The sequence below is a fragment of the Corythoichthys intestinalis genome, unplaced genomic scaffold (genome assembly GCF_030265065.1).
Source record: "Corythoichthys intestinalis isolate RoL2023-P3 unplaced genomic scaffold, ASM3026506v1 HiC_scaffold_23, whole genome shotgun sequence".
Taxonomy (NCBI): Eukaryota; Metazoa; Chordata; class Actinopteri; order Syngnathiformes; family Syngnathidae; genus Corythoichthys; species Corythoichthys intestinalis.
The window spans coordinates 11,387,076-11,409,687 of record NW_026651592.1 but is presented as its reverse complement, the minus strand read 5'-3'; the positions used below and the strand labels follow the sequence as shown (position 1 = coordinate 11,409,687).

The 22,612-nt window shown below is 39.8% G+C and overlaps 1 protein-coding gene across 2 annotated transcripts in view; it reads right to left on the bottom strand.

Moving 5' to 3' along the window:
* The window catches only part of LOC130911186 (polypeptide N-acetylgalactosaminyltransferase 17-like), a 40,945-nt gene extending 22,361 nt beyond the window's left edge, over positions 1-18,584 (bottom strand). Inside the window, exons 1-5 of one of the 2 annotated variants that reach the window (XM_057828984.1) lie at positions 18,245-18,584; positions 9,198-9,381; positions 3,616-3,782; positions 3,013-3,187; positions 147-344 (exon numbers count right to left, since the gene is read on the bottom strand). In XM_057828984.1, the coding sequence (XP_057684967.1) occupies positions 147-344; positions 3,013-3,187; positions 3,616-3,782; positions 9,198-9,381; positions 18,245-18,569 (1,049 nt within the window). In that variant the 5' untranslated portion in view covers positions 18,570-18,584. Of the gene's footprint in view, positions 1-146; positions 345-3,012; positions 3,188-3,615; positions 3,783-9,197; positions 9,382-9,535; positions 9,649-18,244 lie in introns of those variants that run through there. The other variant, XM_057828983.1, reaches the window with a different exon arrangement.
* Between the last annotated feature and the right edge of the window lie 4,028 nt (positions 18,585-22,612).

Genomic DNA, 22,612 nt, shown 5'->3' with positions numbered 1-22,612 from the left:
TTTTGTTTAGGGCTACGAATAAGGGTAGCTAGACCGCAAGCCAATGGAGAAAGTTTAGTCTCAACTAAGTGGCCCACAACAAAGAAGTTACGCCCCCATTTCCACATGCTCTGAATTGTGGAATATTTGGAGTGACATGTTCCTACCTGATGGGTGCGGATTTGTCATTCAGGTCCTTCCATTCTTTGGAGGGCGCAATGTATTTACACCACAGCTGCCAGTCGTAGCCGTGGGCTGGGAGCCCGTAGGTTTGCAACTCGAAGGTGTCATATTTGATGTTGTCGATGGACGGTAGGACGATTCTGGTGATGTCTTCCTTGATGCGGGCCAAAGCCGGCTCGGCCCTGGGCCAAAAACAAGGAAGGTGTCTTTTATTATTAACTCATTCATTACCATTGACAGCGATAGACATCAAATTAATTTGAGCTGGGATGACATGGGTTTGAATGATTCTGTTTCAGTCATTGCCGGTGTATACGCTATTTAATTCGGAGGGATTGAATACGATATTATTTTGTTTTTTGTTCAGTCACTGTCTGCCTCCAGTTAAAATGAATTGGATGTTAATGGCGCAATCAATGGCTGCCAATAAATTAACCTAGCATAATTTTTGGACTACAAGCCTATATACTATACTATAAGTCGCCACACACCAAATTTGACACTAAAACGGCATTTGTTCATACATAAGCCACACAGAACTATAAGCCGCAGCTGTTCTCACTGTATTATGGGATATTTACACTAAAATATATTAACCGGTACCACTTTATTTGACAGTGTCATCATATGACTGTCATGAGACTAACTGAAATACCATGAAGCTTTTAACCAATTGGCTGCAAAGTTTCATTTCTTCAAGAAGCTTCATTTGGCCATCACTGCTCCCTTGGGAGAGACAGTCAACCTCTGCTGCCACCTGCTGTCAACACTGTTGGCGTCCAACATGCCTCCTGGCATGCATTGCGGCGCTAGAGACAAAATTCATGTTCTGTGCTAATTATTTCTCCAGTTACTGTTCCAGCTGTTTCCTTAATTGCTAGTTATAGTATTTGGTAACACTTTATTTGACAGTGGCGCCATGAGACTGTCATAAGGCAATCATAATCATGACATGACACGGTCATGAGCATTAATGAATGCTTATAACAGATGTCATTTACTGCCATCCGGGAAATTATCCCAGATCCCAAAAGATCCAAACTGGACATAAATGGAGTTGGTGACATAATTTGACGGATGACACTTAATGAAATCTGTCATAAGCATTCAGTAATGCCCATGACAGTGTCATGTCATAATTATGACGGTCTTATGACAGTCTTATGACACCGCTGTCAAATAAAGTGTTACCAAATACTATAACTAGAAATTAATGAAACAACTGGTACAGTAACTGAAGATATAACTAGCACAAAACATGAATTTTGTCTGTAGCGCTGCAATGCATGCTAGGAGGCATGTTGGACAACAACAGTGTTGAGAAAATGTGTTGTTTTATAAGAATAAATTTATTGGCTGCCATTGATGGTGACAGACGTTGAATCCATTTTGACTGGAAAGGCTTGCAGCCATTGTTCGATCGCTGCCAGCGCCGAAGTCAAACTGGATTCACAGTCTATCGCCGTCAATGACGGTGAAGCAAGATCACTCAATGCCAGCCTTCGCAGTTGAAATGGATTTGATGTCTATAGCTTATTTCAAATTGGGGGAAAACGACATTTGGATGCGCTTATTTTCCCCTTCCTATAATACATTTATTGGCAGATCCTTAAAATCAGGTGACTCGGACTCACATGCAAAATATGTGGTCAGGACATCCCTAGTACTGTATTAACAAATAACAAATCGATGCCATATGTACTAGTACAACCCGCATGTACTCAATTTCATTTCCACCCACCGTGAAACCATAGAAGATTTCTGCCGATTAGGTAGCATTTATGACGTTACAGGTGAAGGAATCTGACCTATTAGCCAGACTGCCGGAATTGCGCCAGCTGAACCGCCCAACCCGTGCTGGCGCAGCTCCGACGACCCGGGCCGGTGGGATGCCAACATCCCGGCCAAAAGGCCAAACTCCACACGCTCACCTTAGTCTCAACCCCTTGTACTGACTCCATTTTGAAAGCTGGAAAAAGGCTTCAAAACACAAGTTGACAATTTATTCAGGTCGACAGCGATCAAATGGTAAGGCAAACAGAAAATAGACTCAGACCAGGGTTCAGGGTCATCATATCACACGTCAACAAAAGGTTCTCGAGAAAAATGACAACGATTAGTTAAACATTCAGTCTTTTGAAGGCTCTCGAAGGGTGGGCCGTGGGCAGGAAGAAGGGTGTGTTTGTGGATTGGACAGGAGGATTCAGGAGTGACTGTTGTCAGGGCAACGAGGTTTGTGGATTTTGCCACCTCAGCGTCAAAGGGGCTCTTTGGAGTCTTATCAGTCATGTTATGAGTTAGATATTGGGCATTCTCTGGTGTTCCTTGTGTTGGGACAGGGCGTCACGCCATTTGCTCTAGACTGTCCGGGAGAAGTGCTAGCGAGAGTTGGTGGTGCAGACATGGGCTTGTCAGCGTTAATCTTGCTTAGTCAGTTGCATGACGCACACGTTGGGCATCCGAGATAAGAAGGCATCATGTATCTCGTATGCCTTATATTCTGTTTGTTTTCCTTAAACTATGGTATAAGTGCTATTTATTTTATATTGGGTGTGTTAGAGTAATACAAACAGTCATACAGTAATACTATTCCCTGATTGATTATATTAAGTTTTTTTGAGTAATACAAACAGTCGATCGGTAAATACGAGAAAAGATTCTATTCCCTGATTGATTATATTAAGTGTGTTAGAATAATGCAAACAGTTAGATGGTGCCTACGAAACCAAAAAAAAAAAAAATCTAGATTATTTCAAACGCCGGGGAAACCTGTAATTTACGTCCATTCCTTTTGGATTGACGTGTCCACAACAATTGAGACAGTACAAAAAATTGATTTCCAGATCTTACCAGAATGGCGTAAACTCCATGTGGGCGTCGAAGAATCCCGTCACCTCGGCGGTGGCCACCTTCCAGCCCTCGATCCGGGCCCGGATCAGACCCTCCCTCTTTTTGTTCCGGACAATCTTGACCAGACCAGGGTAGCGTTTGTTCACATAGTTCTCCAGAGGTTCTTTTAATCGCTCTGAAACACAACAATAATCACACCGTTTTTTTTTGTTTTTTTGTTTTTAATTACCTCAGGTAATGAAAGAAGAAGATTGACGAATCCAAAATCCATTTGAAAAATTCTTTAGACAGAGCATAGCGTCTTAAATTAGCTGTTATAGCTCCCTCTGAATAATTACTGACAAGACACCATTAAAAAGTAGTTTAACTAGTCTGTCTGGTTGGACATGAAAGCACGTTGACATTAAGATTGTAGCCAAGTCAATGCGAAAAGTCATGACGTCATATCTATTTTAAGGGAATTCTCAATGAGAAGGACAAGTAAGTTAGTGCTTGTATTCTGATAAAAACCAAGATGCATAAGCATCAACTTGCTGGCGCCACGAGCTAACTGAAAACCACTCATTTTGATTGACTTCACGGTCATGGTGTGTTTGTCCATACCATCATCGCTGCAGTCGTCGACCAGGATGATTTCCTTGAGCAGCTGGGCCGGCGTGTGGTTGACCGCCGAGTGGATCGAGCGCAGGATGACGGACAGTGCCTCGTTGACGAAAATGAAGATGAGGGAGATTGTGGGGAGATCTTTTGGGTAGATGTACTCTTTGCATCTGCACACACACACAAAATTCCAATTAGGGATTTTTTTTTTTTTTTTTAAACCTGTCCTGTTCAGCTGTTTGACACAGAGAATGGAAGTCTAAGTGCCCAGATAGTCTGAACAGTTTTAATATTTCACATTACGAGTCTGACATACTCCCATTGTGATCATTCAACATACCTCGTTGTTTATGACAAAGCAGCGAACAGGAAGGGGTTATGGGGGAACAGAAGAAAAGAAACACAAGAGAAGAGAGAAAAACACAAACTACAACAAGAAATACATTGAACATCTAGACCTTACTAATATGTTGGTGCTATTGTCAGCTAGATGTATTTCCGGTTGACACCATGTGGGGGGCCTGTTGACCAGGGAAAGATGGGGACGGGGGTGGGGGAGGCTATAAGCTAAGTGATTGAAAGGGGTAGAGTGTACACAAATCAGCCCTGTGATCTAGAATCCAGTAATCGTGTGAATCCCTTGTGAGTGTAAGCCCGTTGGCGACCGACCCTACGCTGCCCCATCACCACCGGCACCGGGACCCCCCCACCCGAGCGCGCCAAATCACATCCAGCCGCACGCGAGCCCCACCTAGCACGCGACAGCCATGCAGACGAATGGAGACGCCACGCGGGTGCCAACCCAGGGCCACGCCCCCCACACAGTCAGCCCATGGTGGGGGGCAGCGCAGCCCATCCCTCCGCCCGCAGCCCAGCAAGGGAGCCATTGTTCCCCCCCTGGGATCCAGGGTGGTCCCCCGGGCCACCCGTGCACCCATCAACCAGCCTTCAGGGATTGCAAAAGGGGACGCACCGCCAACCCCGTTTTTTACCACTATCTTTGGGGTGACTTCCTTCTAGAGCATCAGCTGTTTCTCACTTTACCATAGATGAGTACAGGAGCTGAGCTCATTCACGTATGATTATCATCAGCGGATAGTCATAATAATACATTAATAATAATAACTCCAATCCCTTTATTGATCTGTAGGGAGTCAGAGCAGAGGAGCAAAGAGGAGCTAGGCAGTGGCACCACCAGGGGGTGGCCAGGGGTGGCCGTGGTTGGCCACCCCACTGGCCACCCCGCTTGCCAGTATATCGTTAGATTGTTGTAGCATCAGTTATGCATTTCATCCCAAATGAATGCATTTATTTTCATTCATTCATTCATTTTCCATGCCGCGTTATCGGGCAGTAATTAATTTTTAAAATTAATCACGTGAAAATATTTATCGCAATTAACGCATTCGCGGTACGACTCACTCATGCATTGTCGCAAACAGCCTACAACGGTGCCGTTTTACTTATACAGTGCCTTGCAAAAGTATTCGGCCCCCTTGAATCTTGCAACCTTTCGCCACATTTCAGGCTTCAAACATAAAGATATGAAATTTAATTTTTTTGTCAAGAATCAACAACAAGTGGGACATAATCGTGAAGTGGAACAACATTTATTGGATAATTTAAACTTTTTTAACATATAAAAAACTAAAAAGTGGGGCGTGCAATATTATTCGGCCCCTTTACTTTCAGTGCAGCAAACTCACTCCAGAAGTTCAGTGAGGATCTCTGAATGATCTAATGTTGTCCTAAATGACCGATGATGATAAATAGAATCCACCTGTGTGTAATCAAGTCTCCGTATAAATGCACCTGCTCTGTGATAGTCTCAGGGTTCTGTTTAAAGTGCAGAGAGCATTATGAAAACCAAGGAACACACCAGGCAGGTCCGAGATACTGTTGTGGAGAAGTTTAAAGCCGGATTTGGATACAAAAAGATTTCCCAAGCTTTAAACATCTCAAGTAGCACTGTGCAAGCCATCATATTGAAATGGAAGGAGCATCAGACCACTGCAAATCTACCAAGACCCGGCCGTCCTTCCAAACTTTCTTCTCAAACAAGGAGAAAACTGATCAGAGATGCAGCCAAGAGGCCCATGATCACTCTGGATGAACTGCAGAGATCTACAGCTGAGGTGGGAGAGTCTGTCCATAGGACAACAATCGGTCGTACACTGCACAAATCTGGCCTTTATGGAAGAGTGGCAAGAAGAAAGCCATTTCTCAAAGATATCCATAAAAAGTCTCGTTTAAAGTTTGCCACAAGCCACCTGGGAGACACACCAAACATGTGGAAGAAGGTGCTCTGGTCAGATGAAACCAAAATTGAACTTTTTGGCCACAATGCAAAACGATATGTTTGGCGTAAAAGCAACACAGCTCATCACCCTGAACACACCATCCCCACTGTCAAACATGGTGGTGGCAGCATCATGGTTTGGGCCTGCTTTTCTTCAGCAGGGACAGGGAAGATGGTTAAAATTGACGGGAAGATGGATGCAGCCAAATACAGGAACATTCTGGAAGAAAACCTGTTGGTATCTGCACAAGACCTGAGACTGGGACGGAGATTTATCTTCCAACAGGACAATGATCCAAAACATAAAGCCAAATCTACAATGGAATGGTTCAAAAATAAACGTATCCAGGTGTTAGAATGGCCAAGTCAAAGTCCAGACCTGAATCCAATCGAGAATCTGTGGAAAAAGCTGAAGACTGCTGTTCACAAACACTCTCCATCCAACCTCACTGAGCTCGAGCTGTTTTGCAAGGAAGAATGGGCAAGAATGTCAGTTTCTCGATGTGCAAAACTGATAGAAACATACCCCAAGCGACTTGCAGCTGTAACTGGAGCAAAAGGTGGCGCTACAAAGTATTAACGCAAGGGGGCCGAATAATATTGCACGCCCCACATTTCAGTTTTTTATTTGTTAAAAAAGTTTAAATTATCCAATAAATTTTGTTCCACTTCACGATTGTGTCCCACTTGTTGTTGATTCTTGACAAAAAATTAAAATTTTATATCTTTATGTTTGAAGCCTGAAATGTGGCGAAAGGTTGCAAGGTTCAAGGGGGGCGAATACTTTTGCAAGGCACTGTATACAGAAATACGAGGCAGTGTCAAGTGAGGGGAGTAGATACAAGCATTCATTGGGGCTGTACTTTTAATTGGCAAAAGCTTTGTCATCTCTTCCACAACAACAATAAATATTGTGGGAAGCGACGTGGGGAAGAATGACAGGAGTTGATCTTTTTCTAAACACCCTGTAGTGTACCCAACGCAGAGAAGATATACCATTTGCAGCCACCACACACAGTCATGGTTGGCCCACTTCCCATCATGCATTTGGGCAGAACAGTTAAGTCGCTACAGTATCATTTACTGAAAGTTCAACAAATACACTAGATGGCAATATTTAGTCACAATATACAAACTCAAACACAAACATTTATCCTTTAAGAATTACAAGTCTTTCTATGCGTGGATCACTTTCACAGAAAGAATGTTAATAATGTTAATGCCATCTTGTGGATTTGTTGTTATAATAAACAAATACAGTATTTATGTACAGTATGTTGAATGTATATATCTGTCTTGTCTTATGTTTCCATTCCAACAATAATTAACAGAAAAATATGTCATATTTTAGAGATGGTTTGAGTTGCGATTAATTACGATTAATTAATTTTTAAGCTGTGATTAATTCGATTAAAAATTTTAATCGTTTGACAGACCTAGTTAAATGTACACCTTATGCCTAATATATAAATAACACAATAAAACAGAATTGTTGTGGAACTCAAAATGTTGACTGGACAGTTATGGACTATGCACATTAAATCGTTAGTAACATCAAATATTACACAATACACCAAAGTATATCAGTAGCCGTGTCCTTAAGTCTTTCTGATAGTTTTCCCCTGACCTTTTTACTGCAATAATATAATGAATAGGAGTGGGAACCTCAGGGCACCTCACGATACGATACGATTCGCGATACAAGGCTCACGATAACGATTATATCACGATACAGCGATTATCGATATATTGGTCAGAAATTGGATACATGACATTCTACGATACAACTGTTGAAACGAGAAAAAATATATATATATATTTGAAAATAGAAAAAATACTGTTTAAGTCATTTATTAAACAGTGACACCTTTTCTGTGCAACATTGCTGTAAAATATAAATCTAGTGCAAATTGTGCCCCTGCACATATAGAGGAAACCAACCACGACCACTGATATCGCTTGGAGAGATCATGATGAATGGCACCCTTAATTTCTTTAAAGTTTTAAATCTTTAAAAAAATAAATAAATAAAAAGTGCCGTAGGTGTCAGCAGTTGAGCTTGGAGTGGGGCAATGATAAAATTGGTGGGTCTTTTCTTTGTATATGAACTTTGTTGCTTGGTTTGAGCACTTCCGCTATCTGCTTCAGCATTTAAGATGTCAGACTTGCTCAGTCACAGTCTTCCTCACCTTAAAAACAACAAAATAAAACAAAAAATATTAGCTACTTCATAGCGTTTCCTGAAAAAAATCCTGATATTTTTTTTGTGTTGGAAGTATTGAATTTAAAAAAATATGAATTGAATGTATAGAAATTAAAAATTCAATAATTACCTATTTTTAATATGTAGGCTACATCAATAATTACCTATTTTTAATATGTAGGCTACATTAATTATCATGCACATCACTTTATAACTTTTCAAACCATTTTTATAGCTTATTGTATCAAAATGACAGTAATAACAGTTTGTGTAGTATACTAGATGGAAATTGGTTCTCAAATAAATCGGTAAATTCATGTGGGCTTGTTCGATATTCATTTTCATCCAGTTTAGGGTCCTGGTTTATTTTATATCATTCAACACCAAATGTCATCAAAATAATACATTTAAATTAAAAAGTCAATTACATTGCAAAACTTTCTTACCTCAAGTGATGAAAGCGCAGCTCACAAACTCCAGTGTCCACTACGTCACCAGCTCCCAGTGAAACTTATTTTTCTTAGACAATTCTTGCATACAGCAAAGTCCTTGTTCACCTTACTTCCTTTCTTGTTGGTGTAAAATCTAAAGTGTGTCCCCATGTGTGATTTGTAGCAATATTTTTCTCATTTTTTCCTCCACCGTTCTCACGGAGCTTTTTTATTTTTTCAACCCACTTGGAGCGTCCTCTCTTCTTCTCTAGACAACTTGTGCGCACTTTACCCTCACCGCCACTCCCGAGCGCCCCTAGTGGACCGCCAAGGAATTGCTCAACAAACATTGAGCAGTTTACAGCATCCATACTCCATTGTATGGCCAATATGTTAAATAAAAGTATCGATTCTTGGCGGGAGCATATCGATAACCCATCGGGTTGCAAAATATCGCGATATATCGCTGTATCGAGATATTGTCACACTCTTAATAATGAAAACCTAAAATTATGGCTTTTAGTTTTGGCCACCCCAAGATTTTAAGTGGCCCCATCTGGCCACCCCTATGAAAAATTTCTGGAGGCGCCACTGGAGCTAAGCCCCCCCACCCTTTTCTTAAAACCTAGTGACACCCCTGAAGTGTACGTACTTGCTGGGTCTGAAGTCCGGGAGTTTTCGGTCCAAGGAGATCTTGTCGCTCATGAAGGAATCGTAGCCGTACTTTATCTTCTCAATTTCAGATAGTTTCTCCTCTTCCTCAGACAGCTTGATGGGAAGTCCGTCTGAGCCTGGAGCCCCGAAGCCTTCAACCAGGCCGAGAGGTTTGGCAAGACCTAAGAGTAACACAAATGTTATTTAAGTCATCTGTTAAAATTGGTACAAAAGTTTTATTTATTTTCATTATTTTATAGAATGCTGGATGCCATTTTAACAGGTTTGTAGAACAACTTACGTTGAAAGTAAAGATCGAAAGATATATTGGCTGACCGAAATATCGGGCTGACAGATCAGGGGTCTCCAACGTAGAACGTCCAATGTGGGTGCAGGATTTCATTCCAACCAAACTAGATGACTAAACTTTTTCACCAATCTGGTGTTTTACAAATGCAATCAGTTGATTGCAGTCAGGTGCTACTTGTTTTAGCAGAAACCTCATTGGTGGAACTATTTGTGCTGGATCGGCAGGGACAAAAACCACGACCCACAGCGGGCCTTTGAGACCTGGGTTGGAGACCACTGCGATAGATGACTTTTTTTTCCCCCAAAGAGTGCCCAAAAGCCAATATGCAAATAAAAAGCTGTTCAAAATTTTTTTTCACTGTTTAGTTCAGGGGTCCCTAAACTACGGCCCGCCTCCACATTTGGTCCGGCCCCCTGAACAATACCAGAGAGCATGTTGATCGTTTTTTTTTTTTTTTTTCTCAATAGTGTTATTTATTTCCTGGGCTTTTTCTGTGAAGAACTCAGAGAGGGTTATTTGGTTATTATCTATTTAATTACTAGTGTTATTATTATTTATCATTATTATTATAGATGTCCCGATCACGTCATTTTCAAAGTATCGGAATCGGCAAAAAAATATCGGCCATGCCTTTTTTTAATAAATATATTTTTTAATGAAATCGTTTTCTAATTGTATTTAATGTTACAGGCATAATATGTTACACTCATCCAGAGTCTTTAGTTTAGGCTTAAGGTAGGGTTATCAAATTTATCCCAATAACGCCGGTAATTAATTATTTTTTAAATGTATCACGTTAAAATATTTAACGCAATCAATGCATGCGCTGCATGACCCACTCACGCATTGTCACGCTCAATCTGTAATGGCGTCGTTTTACCTATATAGAGAGATAAAAGGCAGCGTAAAATGAGTAGAGTGAATTTTGGCAGCCTTTGGAGATGATTTTTAATTGGCTAAAGCCTTACAATCCTATGATTAGAAATATCATGGGAAGCAATGTGGGGAAGCAAGGTAGCAATTGATCTTTTCTTAACACCTTATATAATATATATATATATATATATATATATACAGTACTGTGCAAAAGTTTTAGGCAGGACACCTGCCTAAAACTTTTGCACAGTACTGTATATTTTTATTATATCATGTATATACAGGATATACTGAATGTATATATTTTCCCCAAGTGGAAGCTTCCATGATCCGAATAAATTTAATGATTAAAAAAAATTATATACAGTACTGTAATATTTAGTCACAGTATACAAAGTCCGTGGATCCCTCTCACAGAAAGAATGTTAATAATGTAAATGCCATCTTGAGGATTTATTGTCATAATAAACAATTACAGTACTTACTGTATGTACTGTATGTTGAATGTATATATTCGTCCGAGTTTTATTCATTTTTTTTCTTAATGCATTGCCAAAATGTATACGATCGGGAAAAATTATCGGGAATGATTGGAATTGAATCGGGAGCAAAAAAAAGCAATCGGATCGGGAAATATCGAGATCGGCAGATACTCAAACTAAAACGATCGGGATGGGATCGGGAGCAAAAAAACATGATCGGAACAACCCTAATTATTATATTTTATTTACTTTTGTTCCGTGAAGAATCCAGAAAGGCTTATTTGATTGTGGCTTTCTGAAAAACAATATTTTTTTTACATTTAGGCACTCCTGTAATCGTCACACTTTTTCTGTTACAAACTCACCCCGGCCCGTCATCAGAGAGGGGAAAAGTTATATGCCCTTCACAGGAAAAAGTTTGGGGACCCCTGGTTTGGATGATTATATTTGTTCTTTTGGACTTGATTTTGCACCTTCTAATGGTCAGAAGGAAGTACAGTAGTTGTAGAGGAAGAAAAAGAATAGGAAGCCAATAAGCATCCTGGAAGCATGCTGGCAGCTCCTTTTAAAAGTGTTCTTGTTGTGATAATTTTTTTCACATAATCTGTAATCAAACAATTAGACACAAATATTTTTGTCATATATTGGCTACTGTAATTGATGTTGTCACTGCCAACCTAGAAAGTGATTGATAATGCGAAGTAGTTGCTAACGGCTAGCACCTCTCTAACATGGACGTTATTTCCAAAGGTATTTGCTAACATTAACTTAGGGTGACCATATTTTGATTTCCAAAAAAGAGGACACTCAGCCCGGCCTCAATATGCTTGAATTTTACTCGAAGTTCACTCAAAGATGCCTATATCACTTTAATATATTTATAATGTGCCCCTCAATCTGGATGGAAAAATGCAGTTTGAAAAAAAATAATGACTTTTAAAAAAATATATAATGCAGACCCACAGAAATGCAGTCCAGTCAATACACATACACACAGTAGGTTATGTGCCAACTAAACATTTTTATAAATTACTATCAAGACAATTGTCCTTGACAAATTGTTATTCCCATTCAATTGATATTCTCATTCAATGTTCTAGATTGCACACAAACAACAACCGAAATAAACTGACAAACTATTCAACCAGCATGTTTCCAAACGTAGCAGTTCAAAACTACGTTTCCCATAATGCCTAGCGCGGTTTAGTTTACTGATAGTTAGCTGAGGCAAAAATCAAACTTTGCTATAAAAGTTAACAATCATCGGCAGCGCAACGATGCGACACCAAACGGGATTTTACAGTCAAAGCTCTGACAGAAGTCAAGTTGCCATTATATACGTATTTATCGTAAAAAAACTTAACAATTGGGCAGGCGTTGTGGCCAAATTGTCAACCCAGTAGATGGCGGTAATGCCTAATAATAGGGGTAAACTGCCAACAAAAACAAGAACTACTTCTTCCCTCCCTACTACTAGGAGCCATGTCATCGCAGGCAGGCGCTGCCACCCAGCGGCTGGAGCGATTCTCTTCAAATTGGTCCAGTGAAAAATCATAAAAACCGGACATTTTTATGAATTTATAAAACCCGCCCGGATGACGGGGATACTACGTGAAAGTAGGACTTGTCCGGGCAAAAGAGGATGTTTGGTCACCCTACATTAACTGCAAATTCAATCTGCAATACCTTGCATTGGCTAGTCATTTGATTTCGTGAAAACTAGTGTGTGCAAGTTGCAAGGGCGTAGGTTTGGTCTCAATGTTGGTAGGGACGATATAACAGCATAATTTGCATGTACACATTTTGCTGGGAACGGCACATTAATAAGACTAAACAGATTGGGTGAAAGGCAGTCAAGGCTACATTTCTCTCCAATAAGAACCTAATTAATTGATAAGCTTGGTGATTGATGCAAAATAAATCTATATTGACCTATACTAACTTTCACACTGCAAATTTACAGTGTAACGTCTTAATCTGATCATTTTTCTTAAATCTAGTGGAATAATTTTTATCTTGTTTTGAGTTTTAAAGGCTAGTTAGCAGATTAATGCATCAGATTCTTACACTTACTATACTTTTAGAAAATACAACCATTTGTTCTTATTAAGCATATACATCTAAAAGTCGGTCATTTTTTCACCTAAATCAAGAAAAAAATGCTTTTAAATAATGTTTTGAACAATATATATTCTTGAAATAAGAACAAATTTTGTGAGAGCCCAGCCTCTGTTGTACTTCTTCGTACTTTCTGGGTGATCACAGCTCCTGGCTGGGTCACATCGGTTTGTACCCAAACGCTCTCGTCCATAAAGCCTTCGAAGAAAAGCAATCCATGGTTGGGGTCGTATTCATTTCTGTAATCGAGCTATCGAGGTAACACTTGTCTTGGAGTTCAAACTTGAGCTTCCCTGACAAATGTCTTCTTTTTTTCTTCTTTAATCTGTCCTGTTCAGCTCCTTTACTAGAGAATGGAGATCTGAGTGTCCGATTGCTCAAAACAGTTTTAATATATCACATGGGAGTATGACATACGCCCATTGTGAAAATTCAATGAACCTCGTTTATTAGGAGAAAGCAGCGAACAGGAAGGGATTATGGGGGAAAAGAAAAGAAGGAGAGAGAGAAGAAGCACAAACAACAACAACAAATACATTATACGCCTACACTATGAATATGTTGGTGCTATCGTTTGCTAGTTGTATTATTGAATTAAGAACATTTCTGACAAACAAGTTTTTTAGGATTAAATATACAAACGTTTTGCTTAAAATAAGTTTGCTAAGCTTATTTTCAGCTAGTTATTTTTCTTTTTTCAAGAAATCTGAGTAAAATTTACTTGAAGTACTGGCAGATAATTTCACTTATTTCTAGTAGATTTACACTGAAAACAATTTAATTAATGTTAACATAGCAGAAAACACATTCAGAAGCACACTTCTACTAAGCAGCTTCCTACTCCATTAACAAGTTCACACAGTTTAATGTAATAGTAATGCTAAACTGTGATGCAGGTCGGACTTTCAGTAGCAAAATTAGTGGTGCGTTTCACAGCAATTATGTTTTACATTACTTACAGCGGGCTGCTGGCCGAAAAAAAAACTTCTAATATCCCTCCCATGTAAGGTAATTCTGTACTGTGAAAGTTGCGTGTGTGTGTGTAGGGAGGAGGGAGGGGGGGAGCAAGTCATAAGCCAATCAAATGTGCATTTGAGGAAAAAAAAAAACATGGAATGGCTCATCCAGTAAGTGAAAAAGTGGTAAATGTAAGTCTGAAAATAATTAAAATTATTCTCTTAATAATGGTAGGTTGAATTCTATCGTTACAACATATGGAAAGACAATCTAGATGAGCTATATTACTGGACACATTATCTAATGCAAATAAGGTTGCTTAAAAGTTGGTGGGGACAATTTGAGCCTCCTGAGAAGTTGGTAGTGTTTTGTCCCTACCATCCCTATGCAAACCTCCTTGCCAAGTTGTATGTTGAGTGCTTTCTGTATCTTTGTTTTAATTCGTTGGACGGAGGGGAACTAAACCAAGACGAAAAAGTTTGTTAGGAGTAATACTCTTTATTTGAGGTGGGATGAGTGAAAGCCATAAGCAGGTGGGTGACCCAGCCAAAGGCAGAGAAGCAAGCTGGCAGCAAGAGGCGCTGGAGGGGTGTGCAATGAACCTATCGCAAAACCACACCCCCAAATCACAAAAGTCGGACACCAGCTGTAGAGTTGCATTGGAATACTGCGTGGGCCTGGCTTAAAACATCTTTTTCTAACTTTAAAGGGAACCACGGGATAAAAAGATTTGGAGTTCTTAAAAGATAAACGTTATAATAGGTTAAAATAATTTGATATTAAAACCCGTCTTGATGTTTTCATTTTTATACAATTTGTGAAATTAGTTTAACTAGTAGGTCGTCATTGTTGTTGGCGTCTCAGGGTATTGACGTCACTGGGATACAATGGCTTTCAATTTGAACCCGAGAGGAACATTGATGAGCATGACAGCATTCTCGATATTTCACAAAACGAGCAGCAAAAGCAAAACGAACCGGAAAGACGGGATGAGACGAGATGAGAGTAGAAAAAAAAAAAGTGTTCCGCCAAAATGTGCTACACCGGCTAAACGTCCTTCAATAGGCAATTTTGACACCCAAAGTACTACCGTGCGCTTTCAACTTGTTTTGTTTCGATACATACTGTCAGAAGATACTAAAGAGCCCTTTAAGAAATTACTTAAACATAGTAATATCAAATAAGGGTGGTTTAAATCTGCTACGTGACTAATGTGGTCAACAATCTGCTTTAAAGCTACCACAAGAAAACACAATACATAAAAGTATGAGAGGAAAACACACGCAAAAAGTATTTTGATGAAATGAAGAGGTAATAAAAGACTCATAAAAACATAACTAGTAAGTAATCGCCGCTTTCAACTGATGTGTGCATGTGTTGGACATCTCACCGTGTAGCAAGATATTGCAGAACACCGGTAGTGTTTGTCTAGTGACCGTGACAAACTACATCATCACCCCAAGTGTCCATTGCATGCATAAAACATGGCGCCCTCCGTAGGTCAAAACATGTACTAAATATTATAGATTTTTAAATCAATGCCAATATTTTATGTGTTTCTAATAACACATTTTTGAGAGAGACAAAAATTGTGGCTTATTAGAGCCCACAAGTCCTTAAGTTAAAACTGCAAAAACTTAAATGCTTTAACGCTGTGTGTGGGGTACATGGAATTCCGACACCAGGTACACTTAGAAAAATGCACATTTCACAGATAACCTATATGTTTTGCCCGAAAATACCAGCCTCACATTGCAATAGGATGGAACGCCTCATATGACAAATTACTTTACCTGATGCGTTTCGCCATGTTGTTATTAGACCAGGATGAAAGAGGAAACAGCTGAAGGGGAGAGTTACACGCAGGTATCAAGTTTTGGTGGTGCTGCCACCTACAGATTGGGAATGCACACTACATCGGCAAATTGGAGGTTTCATGCACTTTTGCGCTTCCGTGTGGACACAGTTTTTGCATAACATCGTTGTGATGTAAACGTGGCCTTAGTAAGTTAGGAAAGTAGCCTGAACTAGTTTAAACCTAGTACTTGCAGTGAAACCATTTGTCACTCAGGTTACTACGAAGGTGACATCAGCATCTCTTAATACAGCGTACTTTATGGCATGCAGATGGACTGAGGATTCAGCTGATTTTGCAGATGAATTCGTTTATTTTTCATGCCAGCCAAATGCGCTGCAGGGTTTTGTTGCTGCACCAGGGAGAGGCGTGTGAGCCTTTTGGGTTTCAAAAAGTTCCCTTTCACTGCGGAGAATGGCCAAAACAAGTCCGACAACTTACGTGGAAGTGAGTAAACCTCGTGTTTTGTATTATGTCCGATACTGGGATCATGGCACACGTTTTAATAAGGTGGCTTTCATTTTGTGGGTGACAATGCTCATTGTCCACCGAGAAAAGCCGGACTCCAGTGGCATAAAATATCATTCGGAAGGTGCAACAAGTCAACAGTTTTGACCATTATGGAATAATTTTGCCATGACGTACTGAATAAATGCATTTTTAATATTTCATATTCCACTTAGCACGAGACCTAATTGTCATGACGATACCATTTATTTAACAAATGGGAAAAAATACTTACTAGTAGATAAAAAGAATATCCTGTAAAAATATTGGCGATTATGCTGCTCTCTTCGTTGCATTTTCCTCATTCTGAATAATACCCCTTTAATGGGCTGAATTCTAAATCAGATGAAATTTTGACCCTGCCGACATCATCATCCAGCTGGGGACGCTAGAGCACTATAATGACAGGCAGGACTAAACGGCAGAATAAAACACAAATTTTTCGTCACCTGCGCTTTGCCAAATTGTTGTATATAGTTTAATCGTCTCAAAATATGATTCTAATTCACATAATAATGCTATTTAAGATTTTTTTTATGCTGTCACAGGCACTTTAAGTCTGTAACTTATTGACTCACAACAATGAAGTTACACTCCCATGTCCACACGCTCTGGATTGTGGGATATTTGGAGTGACACGTTCCTACCTAATGGGGGCAGATTCAGGTCCTTCCATTCTTTGGGGGGCTCAATGTATTTACACAGGCACTTTAAAGTTCATTAAATATTTGGAGTCCTATTGGTGTTGAAGGAATCTGACCTTTTAACCAGACTGCCGGAATCGTGCCAACCGAGCCGCCGTACCCACGCTGGCGCTGCTCCGACATCCCAAACTCAGCGTGTTCACCTTAGTCTTAACCCTTTGTACTGACTCCATTTTGAAAGGTTTAAAGAAGGCTCACCGAAAACAAGTTGACAATTTATTCATGTCGACAGCGATCAAACAGCAAGGCGAAACAGAAACAGACTCGGGGAGGCAAGGTCACCCTATCACACGTCAACAAAAGTTTCCCGAGAAAAATTACACCACTTAGTAAAACGTCTTTTAAAGGCTCTCGTGGGGCGGGCCGTGGGCAGGAAAAAGGGTGAGTTTGGGATTATTGTCTGTTTGTGGATTGGACAGGGGGATTCGGGAGTAACTGTTGTCCGGGCAACGAGAGTAGTGAATTTGGCCACCTCAGTGTCAAAGGGGCTCTTGGAGCTCTTGTTATCAGTTGGATATCGGGCATTCTCCGGTGTTCCTTGTGTTGGGACAGGGCATCCTGCCATTTGCTCTGGACTGTCCGGGAGAACTGATTGCAAGAGTTGGTGGTGCAGACATGGGCTTGTCAGCGTCAATCTTGCTTAGTCAGTTGCATGACGCACACGTTGGGCTTCCATGATAAGAAGGCATCATGTATCTTTATGCCCTATATTCTGCTTGTTTTCCTTCAACTATGGTATAAATGCTATTTATTTTATATTGAGTGTGTTAGAGTAATACAAACAGTCAAACAGTAAATACGAGAACCGATACTATTCCCTGATTGATTATATTATGTGTGTTAGAGTAATGCAAACAGTTAGACGGTGTCAATTAAAAGAAAACGTATATAGGCCTCAAATATGGGCGTACAAAATCGACTTTAGACATGGGTGATTAACTTTTTTTTTTTTTTTTTATCTAATCGGCATCGGCTTTTGAAAATCCCATATTGGTTGATCTATTGTTAAAAGTGTCCAGAATGTCATTTTTTAGCTACTAATCAATTACATAACAACATGTGACTTTTACAATTTAGATCCTTTTGAGCTAGAACAACTGTTTGGGATTACAGTGTGCCATTGACAGCAATAGATCCCCTTTGCCTTGGAGCTGCCAGCCTGCCCCAGTCAAATTGGATTGGACGTCTATCAGCTCCAATTCTACTGAAATATGATATGAATTGGTTTTATCCTACCATTCAGGGGCCCGTACACAAGCTTCTCCAGGTTGCGAAGCCTCTCCTTCAGATTGTTGTCCTCGCTATCACCAGTCTTCTTTTCTTCCGGTTCCAGTATTGGCTCGGGTTTTGGCTCCGGTTTATGCTTTGGTTCCAGTTTTACCTCCGGTTTCAACTGCCGCCTGTTCTCCAGCATCCAAGAATCATCCACAAGCGGAGCCTCCTGAACAGGAAGTTGCCGCCTGATTTGGTGCTGGTTTTTTGTAGATAAAATGTATATTCCCAGCAAGCTTACAGCATTAAAGAGAAGAAGAAGCTTCCAGTTTCTCCCCTTGAACGCCATGACTGAGAATGTGATGAAAAAGTGAACAAACTGGTGTCATACTAACTGTGTCATACAGTCATTAAAGTGTAATTAACACACAGGTGTAGCCGGAATGCCAAAAATGAGGTGCTGGCACGCCCCTCGATTGAAATGTTAAGTTGGTTGAGGCAGGACCAGAAGCTGTCAACATCAGACACGCCTGCTGAAAATGACCTTATATTTGAGCCAAGGCATTTGTTTGTGGTTTTGGAAATAATCATCTCAAGAGTGGGAGGACACCTATTCGTTACTTCTTCAAAAATATTTTTTGTAAATGGATCTTTTGATCTTATCTTTGGCAGTGGGGACAAAGGGTATTGCAAAATAAAAGGGTATTGCAAATAAAAAAAAGTGTTTTATGATATAGGCTGATAATCCCTCATTCTTTTCTTTGATTTGTGTTTTACTAAAAAAAAAAAAAAAAAAAAAACTCTTTGTCTCCACACATTTTTGTAATCCTTTCATGCATGAATTTTAATGTTTTTACCTTAAATATCTTAATTATATTCATATAGGAAAGTGGTCTTAAACCTGTGACACAGGGGCCAATTGCGGCCCAAGGGACAATATTCTGCGGCCACATTTTAAATCTAATTGTAGTAATATTGTTTCCTGTACTGATCTGTTTCTTTTTTGTTGTTGTTGTTTTTTTTGGGGGGGGGGTTTAATTTTCTGAGGGTTATTACATTAAAAAAAAAAAAAGGAAAAACGGGCAAATTAAAAACCACCATTAGTAATAAAAAATATAATTTTAAAGAAGTGAAAAAAAAAAATAAAAAAAATAATTAAAAAGTTAATTAAAACCATTGTTGGGCACGTTACTTTAAAAAAGTAGTTATAGTTACTCACTACTTCCTCCAAAAAGTAACTGACGTAGTAACTGAATTACTCTATAGTAAAAGTAACTAGTTACCAGGGAAAGTAACTATTTCCGTTACTTTAAAAAGAAGTTGTTGTATGTCAAAGAATTTGAAATTTTCTGAGCAGTATTCGAGTCAGTTGAATAGAGAAGAACAGACAGGTAGGTGTGTTATAGAACCTTGTAATATTTATTGCACCTCACCAGCAACAGATTTATCCTACACTTGAAGTGCAACAAAAATAAACAGATTTGAATCGCTTATTACAGATCTCAACAAAAGCTTTGCCCCGGGACATAAATTACACTTTACATGCACGGTCTTTCCTTTAATTTCGACCAACTTGAAATAGTGTTGATATCTCCACCTCGTAAAGGACACATTTTCCTCTGAATGCTCTGCCATCATATCCCTCTGCATCAGTTTTGCGTGTGTTTGTTTGCCGCACGCGCTGTTCCGGTTTGTGTGTGAAAACACCGGCTCTGAAGTACGTGTGCAATTAAGCTCGACCGCTCGAACGTTTGCGTCACAGGATGGAACTAAGACTTAGAAACGGGGTCCTAAATTAATTTGTATGAATCGCCAATCTATCGCCATGCACAACTATTCTATCGCTAAATTCTGTTTCATCTTTAGTCAAATATCTTCCATGTTCCCACTTCTGTTGTCATCTCTAAGACAACGATGCGCTGATTGGCTGAGAGAGCATGCATGGACGCGCTGATTGGCTGAGAGAGCCTGCATGCTGCTAACTAGAGTTGACGGACCGCAGAAGTGTGAAAAATGAGTCGCACCCAGCACTTTGCAATCTGTTTACATGCCACCAGTGGAAGACCTAATCAAACAAAATGTCATGCTCAAAGTTGACCAAGAGAAAAAAAGTGAACAACAAAAATCGCCGTTTCAATGAGGATTGGACTGAATAATATCCGTCCAGTTTACCAACTGCAAGTACCAAACCTATGTGCTTAATATGCTTAAGGACAATTGCGCTGTTTAAAAGTGAAAATGTGAAACGCCATTATGTTAAAGAGCACAGGTCTTTTGAAGAGAAGCTTCCTCCTAAATCAGAATTAAGAAGGCAAGAAATTAACAGGTTGAAGCAGTCATATCAAGAGTCAAGCAAGGTTATTGTTAAATCGATGACACAACAACAAATTGCAACGGAGTGCGAACTCAGAGTGTCGTGGGTCTTGGCCAAACATAAGAAGACGTTCTCTGATGGAGAAATAATAAAAAAGTGTATGACCGAAGTGATGCCAGCAATGTTCGAAGGAAAAGGAGAAAATGACAACAAAAATCAAACAAATCTCACTCCCTGAGTCATCAACCACAAGACGCAATGAAGTACGGTAAATTTTTCCCTCATCACCGCCTGTCTCATCAAGATAGATTTTTTTTTAATCTTTCTTTTGTAGGGACCATGCACGACCACATTTTTCTCACGCTTCTTACTTCTTCCAACTTCCGTTTCCTGACTTTCTCTTCATTCATTTCCTATCATGGTCCGATATGAGTACTTACCAAATGCGCTACTGGCAACGCCTGGCATCCCGGACGACCTCCTGATTGTTCTGCTTGGTCGTCCGCCGCCTGGCATCCCGGACGTCCTCCTGATCGTCGCACTTGGTCGTTCATCACTTGGCATACCGGACGTCCTCCCGATCGTCCTACTCGGACTTCCAGCACCTGGTATCCTGGACGTCCTCCTGATCATCCATTCGGTCGTCTTCCACCAGCGCCCCGGCCATGCAACCCGACCGTTCGTTCCGTTAAATTGGGTTACGCCTTCTCTCCTCACTTCCTTTCATGGTCCAATATGAGTTCTTACCCAATGCGCTACTACCCTCCAGTGGCCAGTTTTATTGCTTTAAAATGGATTTTGAGCATTGTGTTTTGGAGCAAAGTTGCATCAGAACCTAGAGATGCCTCTTGTGAGGGGGGGGACGTAAAATACGTATAAATACTTTTTGGGGACACTGAAACAATTAAAAATAGAACATATTTATACATTTTGGGAGCAAATGAATGGACCCATACTTGTATGAAAAAACAATTGTGGACCTTCAAGATTTGTATTTGAGGACCCCTGACTTAGACATACAGTAGTTTAACTCTAAATTTAGACGTCCAATCCATTCTAACTAGGACAGGCTGGTAGCGATTATCCCAGTTGAAATAGATTGGACGTCTATTTGCGTCAATTGGTGTTGTCAATATCAATTTCCCTCTTTTACTAACTATTACAATACATAATCTGTGACCAGGGCTGGCAGTGAATGTCTTAATGAACTAATAACTAAACTTTTGAATAGATGTCCCCTGAAGTGACCACTGTCCCTAAAAGGGTTATTGTGCCACATGGTAGTTTGGTGCACTCCCCTGGTGTTTGTCCATACTGTGTTGCTGTTTTTTTTTGTTTGTTTGTTTGTTTTTTGTTTTTTTTTTTAGTTAATGCAGCTGAACAGAAAACTTTACTAGTGTAAATGACCTTCATGTTAACTAAGTTCCACGTAATTAAGTTTAGTTGAATTCCAAATATAGGAGCTTTAAGCATCATGGAATTTTTTGTCACGGCACTATTGCCTGGGGTGGGGGTGGTCCTACCTACCGCAGCTCCGGGATTGAAGAAAATGCAGGATTATTTCCGCTACAGTGGATGAAGTACTCACTTTTTTTTTTACTTCAGTAAAAGTACAGATACAGGGGCTAAAAAATTTAGAGTAAAAGTACAAGATAACCGATTGCGACATTTGAATTTTCATTTGTAACTGACGACCCGTGAGACTGATAATTACACTGCCAAAAGTATTGGCACCCCTGCAATTCTGTCAGATAATGCTCATTTTCTCCCAGAAAATGATTGCAATTAAAAATGCTTTGTTAGTAATGTCTTCTTTTGTTTTGCTTGCAAAGAAAAAAGACAAAACAGACTGACATTCTTTTTTAAATCATTATCATTTTACACAAAACTCCAAAAATGGGCTGGACAAAATTATTTGCACCCTTTGAAAAATCATGTGATGCTTCTCTAATTTGTGTAATTAACACTTGTTATTTACCTGCGGCACATAACAGGTGTGGGCAAAACTAAATCACACTTGAAGCCAGTTAAAATGGACTAAAGTTGACTCAACCTCTGTCCTATGTCCTTGTGTGTAC